General features: G+C 53.1%; 1 protein-coding gene across 1 annotated transcript in view; it reads right to left on the bottom strand.

Moving 5' to 3' along the window:
* Window positions 1–832: 832 nt before the first annotated feature.
* col4a4 (collagen, type IV, alpha 4) overlaps window positions 833–6,146 on the bottom strand; it is a gene marked incomplete at its 5' end in the record, with an annotated part of 36,128 nt that continues 30,814 nt past the window's right edge. The window contains 7 exons of the mRNA XM_080460248.1: window positions 833–3,465; window positions 4,007–4,290; window positions 4,986–5,174; window positions 5,259–5,375; window positions 5,448–5,696; window positions 5,825–5,980; window positions 6,050–6,136. Of these exons, the coding sequence (XP_080316374.1) occupies window positions 3,178–3,465; window positions 4,007–4,290; window positions 4,986–5,174; window positions 5,259–5,375; window positions 5,448–5,696; window positions 5,825–5,980; window positions 6,050–6,136 (1,370 nt within the window). The 3' untranslated portion in view covers window positions 833–3,177. The remainder of the gene's footprint in view (window positions 3,466–4,006; window positions 4,291–4,985; window positions 5,175–5,258; window positions 5,376–5,447; window positions 5,697–5,824; window positions 5,981–6,049; window positions 6,137–6,146) is intronic.

Here is a 6,146-nt window from a genome sequence, read left to right as displayed (position 1 = left end):
TCCATCCGTCCATCCATCATCCATCCATCCATCCATAACCCACCCATCATCCATCCATCCATCCATCCAACCATCCATAACCCATTCATCCATCCATCATCCATCCATCCATAACCCATCCATCCACTATCCACCATCCATCCACTATCCACCATCCATCCACTATCCACCATCCATCCATCATCCATCATCCATCCATTGGCTGGTTCTGGTCCATTGCGGTCCCGGTGCAGGACTCACACAGTCGGAGAGATCCAGGAGTTCTGGACCCTGACCCACAAACCAGATCCTGGTTCAGAAGTCCTGGGATGTGAACCTCCACACACACACACACACACACACACACGGTTGATTGCCATCAGGTCAGACGTGAAGGTGAATATATCTAACATACCTCCTGCACTTGGAGAACCAGAACCCCACAGAACCAGAACCTCACAGAACCAGAACCTCTGATCTAGTTTCAAACTCTTGAATGAAAGATAGAAAAGCATCTGATGATCGACATTAATCAGTTTTTTCAAACGTTTCATTTATTTAAATCATGAACAAAATCAAACCTCCGAGATGTAAAACTCTTTAAAACTGAACTTTAACTATGAACTTTTATTCTGAAACTTTAACTCTGAAACTTTAACTCTGAAACTCAGTTTACCTTGATCAAGGTTTGTATGTATGTACTGTGCTCCTGCTCCCCCTGCTGGTCACCGACTGTCAGTGCAGCTTCCCTCAGAGGAGACAACCTGAGCGTTGTCGTGGAAACGAAGCCTCAGAACTCGTCTGTGGCAGATTTTTGTTTATTTTGTGAGAAAAGTGCGAAATGAAGACTCGAGAAGGTTTGATGCGATTTATTGAAAGTTCGTCCAGTAAAATGTTTCACGAGTGTTAGTGAGAAGTTTCCTCCTACAGAGATTAAAATATCCTCGACGCAAAGTGGCCCCGCCCACTTCCTCCTCCCAGAGCATCATGGGAGCTGTGGTCTGTCGCCTACTGAGTCAAATAGACCCGGTTCAGTTTCTTTACGACAAAATAAAATGTTTGAATCCAGATGTGCTTTTATTTTGGGGGGGAGGGGGGCGGGGCTTTCTCAGTGACGTCATCAATTATCAAAATAAAAAAAACAAGTAGCACCAACATTGATTTCAGGCTAAATAAATACTCTGAAACATTTACAGTGAAAATATAAAACCGTAGAGTTCAAACGTATTTACAATCACAGAGGAAATATCAGGACCTGGACTTGGACCAGGACCAGGACCAGGACCAGGACCAGAACCAGGACCAGGACCTGGACCTGGTTTACGAGATTTTCACAGCTTCTCAGATTTTTCCCAAATCATCAACAAAGAAACCTGCAGACCAATGACACGAGGCCCCGCCCCCCAGCCGGCCAATCAGAGGCTCTCTGTGCAGTTCTGGGCGGGCTGGAGGCGGGCCTTAAAATCTTGGAGTTTGTCATTGGTCTCTGGTGACGAGAGCGCGTTCCGCTGGCCAATCACAAACGTCCATGTTTCAATCAGCACAAAAAAGGACGACGTTCGGAAACAAAAGGTGGGAAAAGATTAGAAAGACAATTTTGAATTCAGGAACTTTGAAGGATCCGGAATGTAAACAAACAGAGAAACAATTTTGAAACCAAGAACTGGGAACACTGGAGATACTGGGAACACTTGAGAGACTGGGAACACTGGAGAGACTGGGAACACTGGAGAGACTGGGAACACTGGAGAGACTGGGAACACTGGAGATACTGGGAACACTTGAGAGACTGGGAACACTGGAGAGACTGGGAACACTGGAGAGACTGGGAACACTGGAGATACTGGGAACACTTGAGAGACTGGGAACACTGGAGAGACTGGGAACACTGGGACGACTGGGAACACTGGGACGACTGGAGAGACTGGGAACACTGGAGAGACTGGGAACACTGGAGATACTGGGAACACTTGCGAGACTGGGAACACTGGAGAGACTGGGAACACTGGGAACACTGGAGAGACTGGGAACACTGGAGAGACTGGGAACACTGGGACGACTGGAGAGACTGGGAACACTGGAGAGACTGGGAACACTGGAGATACTGGGAACACTTGAGAGACTGGGAACACTGGAGAGACTGGGAACACTGGAGAGACTGGGAACAGTGGAAACACTAGAGATACTGGGAATACTGGGAACACTGGAGATACTGGGAACACTGGGAACACTGGAGAGACTGGGAACACTGGAGAGACTGGGAACAGTGGGAACACTGGAGATACTGGGAATACTGGAGAAACTAGGAACACTGGAGATACTGGGAACACTGGAGATACTGGGAACACTGGAGAGACTGGGAACAGTGGGAACACTGGAGATACTGGGAACACTGGAGAAACTGGGAATACTGGGAACACTGGAGATACTGGGAGAGACTGGAAATACTGGAGATACTGGGAACAGTGGGAACACTGGGAACACTGGAGAGACTGGGAATACTGGAGATACTGGGAACAGTGGGAACACTGGAGATACTGGGAACACTGGGAACACTGGAGAGACTGGGAACAGTGGGAACACTGGAGATACTGGGAACACTGGAGAGACTGGGAATACTGGAGAGACTGGGAATACTGGGAACACTGGAGATACTGGGAACAGTGGGAACAATGGTTGTGATGTCATTCCAAACAGCAGTGTCCCTGGAGATACTGGGAACAGTGGGAACAGTGGGAACACTGGGAACACTGGTTGTAATGTCATTCCAACCAGCAGGTCCTTCGGTTTGTAATCGGAGTAACTGGTGGAGAAGGTTTTGCTGTTTTCAATGAATCTGGTCATTATAGTTAGCTAGTTAGTTAACCTGCTCACTCAGCGACCAATCACAAGCCATGAAGGAGTGACATCATACCAATCCAGTTTGACCTCGACTGTAGAAGAGCTGATTGGTGGAGCTGGTTGGTCCCGACATGGCGTTCTCTCCTCATAGAGGCCAAGGAAGGGCTCCGTCACCTCCCAAGAGGCGGAGCATCGTCCAGGAGGAGGCGGAGCATCGTCCAGGAGGAGGCGGAGCATCGTCCAGGAGGAGGCGGAGCATCGTCCAGGAGGAGGCGGAGCATCGCCCAGGAGGAGGCGGAGCATCGTCCAGGAGGAGGCGGAGCATCGTCCAGGAGGAGGAGCTACTCCTGCTCCTCCTCACTCCCGCGTGCACACGTTGCACCGCCCGACGCTCTCCCTCTGCTGCCAGCTGTGGGTCAGCGTGGAGGTGGAGCTGTTGGTGCTGGTGGCGGCAGCGGAGGAGGCGGAGGAGGAAGAGGCACTTGGCTCCACGCGTGTCAGCCAGAAACTGTAGATGTTGGCGAAGTAGTGACAGGTTCCCCGCGGGCCCTGACACTCCACGAAGGGCTGCGCCCGGAAGTCCGTCAGGCAGCTGCCCGATGATGTCAGAGACTGGCCGCCGCCCTCATCCCCCGCTCCGGTGTGCTGAGAGGACAGGAAGTGACATCATCACCATCATCATCATCATCATCATCATCATCATCATCATCATCATCAAGCGCCAGGAGAGTTTCAGGCTCCGTTTCCACAAAGTTTGAACTGAAAACTGATTTTTGCATCTTTATTTCAGAAAAGTTTCACGTTTCCAAGGAGACGTTCATAAAATGATGTTCGTTTCCACGGCAACGGCCAAAACAGAAAAAATTGATGTTGTTTCCATGTTTGTCCACGAGTTGGCGCTGTTCTTGGTTTAGTATCAAGCTGGATTGTGACTGTCAAAATAAAAGTACCAAGTCCAGGAGAATATGGACTGGCAGTCATGACACCATAGTGGAAACTTTGTTCTGATTGGCTCTACTGAGCATGTGCAGAAGAGTGTTTTCTAAAAGTTGTGCTTTCAGTGTCTGTTTCCTCCGTCGTCGTGGAAACGCAACTAAACGTCAGTGTTTTGATGCTTCGGCAATAGAGTGAACGGGGCCTGACTCTCTCCGGCACAGCGGCCAGCAGGGCGGCGCTCTGGACCCACCATGAGGAAGGAGTATCCGGTCCACAGGCTCCTCCAGCCGGGGGGGCAGCGGGGCTGCTGGGAGGTCTGGCTGTGCAGGGCGGTGGCGGCGCTCGGCGCCTCGCACACGGCGCAGCGGCTGATGTGCTCCTGGATGGAGGCGCCGGCCACCGGGGTGCTGGGCAGCGCCGCCGCGCTGGACAACCAGTACGACTTGTCGTTCCGACTGGCATAGGAACAGGTTCCCATGTTGCAGGAGGAGAATGGCATTGTGGAGAACACTCGCATGCAGGACCCCGCCTGACCTGGAACAGTCGCACCGTACCATTACACAAAGAACATGGAACCACTGCACTGTACCGTTACACAAAGAACCTGGAACCACCGCACTGTACCGTTACACAAAGAACCTGGAACCACCGCACTGTACCGTTACACAAAGAACCTGGAACCACCGCACTGTACCGTCAAACACTGACCTGGAACCACCGCACCGTACCATTACACAAAGAACCTGGAACCACCGCACCGTACCATTACACAAAGAACCTGGAACCACCGCACTGTACCGTTACACAAAGAACCTGGAACCACCACACCATACCATTACACACTGACCTGGAACCACCACATTGTACTGTCACATACTGACCTGGAACCACCGCACTGTACCATTACACACTGACCTGGAACCACCACATTGTACTGTCACACACTGACCTGGAACCATCGCACTGTACCGTTACAGTGTGTAGTACTATGTAGCACCCACGTCCTGGGTGTGTAGTAGTGTCTAGTACTGTGTAGTACCCAGGTCCTGAGGGTGTAGTAGTGTGTAGTACTATGTAGTACCCAGGTCCTGGGTGTGTAGTACTGTGTAGTACCCAGGTCCTGAGGGTGTAGTAGTGTGTAGTACTCAGGTCCTGGGTGTGTAGTAGTGTGTAGTACTGTGTAGTACCCAGGTCCTGGGTGTGTAGTAGTGTGTAGTACTGTGTAGTACCCAGGTCCTGGGTGTGGGCCTTCTCTTGGCCCTCCAGGTACAGCAGACTGAACCCGGTCCACAGAACCCTCATGTTGGGGGGGCAGACCGGGACCGATGTGGTCTGGCTGTGGACCACCAGGAGGAACCCGGAGTTCAGGCAGCGGGTGGGACCAGGAAGGCCTGGGTCCCCAACCGGACCAGGACCACCTGCAGGGACAGAACCACACCCGCTCAGTAGGTCTAGGACCAGGATCAAACACCTGAACTGGACCTGGTCCGCCTCCAGCTCACCTGGCTCTCCAGTGGCTCCGCCCACTCCGGGTTGCCCCCCTTGGCCTCGGTCTCCATCTGATCCAGGGGAGCCGGTCCAGCCCGGCTGTCCTGGAAGTCCAGGGTCCCCCTTCCAACCTGAGAAATGTGGATCAGAACCAGGTTGAACCTGGACTCCGACAGTTCTGGGTCCCCCCTCCCAGTTCTCACCTGGTGGTCCCCTCAGACCTGGTCCTCCCTCCAGACCGGGCTCTCCGGGCCGGCCTGGGCAGCCAGGTGGTCCTGGAGGTCCTGAGGGGGGAGAGGCATATGTGGGGCAGGGTAAGACCCGGCCCTCCTCCCCCTTTGGACCCCTTGGTCCTGGACCCCCCATGGGTCCCGGTGGGCCGTTGGGTCCAGGTGAACCTCGAGGACCTAGACTCCCTGGAATTCCCATGAGACCTGTTCCACCCTGTAGACCTGATCACACAAAGATAGTTCATGAAGTTCTGGCACAGAACTGGACCAGAATTCAGACCTGGACCAGGGCTTGTTTTAGATTGGTTTCTGGACCTGGTCCAGGTGGTTTTTGTGAATGAGGGTCTGACCTTTCTCTCCAGAGGTACCCGGGTAGCCTTGCAGCCCTGGGAGTCCTGCAGACCCCCCAGAACCCTTTGGTCCTGAGCATCCCCGGTCCCCGTTGTCCCCAAGGTCCCCGGGCTGGGACAGACATGGACCCTGATCCCCCATGGGACCTGGACACCCTGCAGAACCAGAGACTCGGTCAGACCCTGTTTGGTTCTCTTGGATGGACCTGAGGCAGCTGGTCCCACCTGGCTCTCCATCTGGACCCGGGAGTCCTGGATCTCCTCCAGCACCCTGGATCAGGTCTTCACAGTCCAGTCCAGGTTTCCCCGAGGCTCCAGCAGC

The sequence above is a fragment of the Lipophrys pholis genome, assembly GCF_963383615.2.
Source record: "Lipophrys pholis genome assembly, chromosome: 3".
Lineage (NCBI taxonomy): Eukaryota > Metazoa > Chordata > Actinopteri > Blenniiformes > Blenniidae > Lipophrys > Lipophrys pholis.
This window is presented reverse-complemented; position numbering and strand designations above follow the sequence as displayed.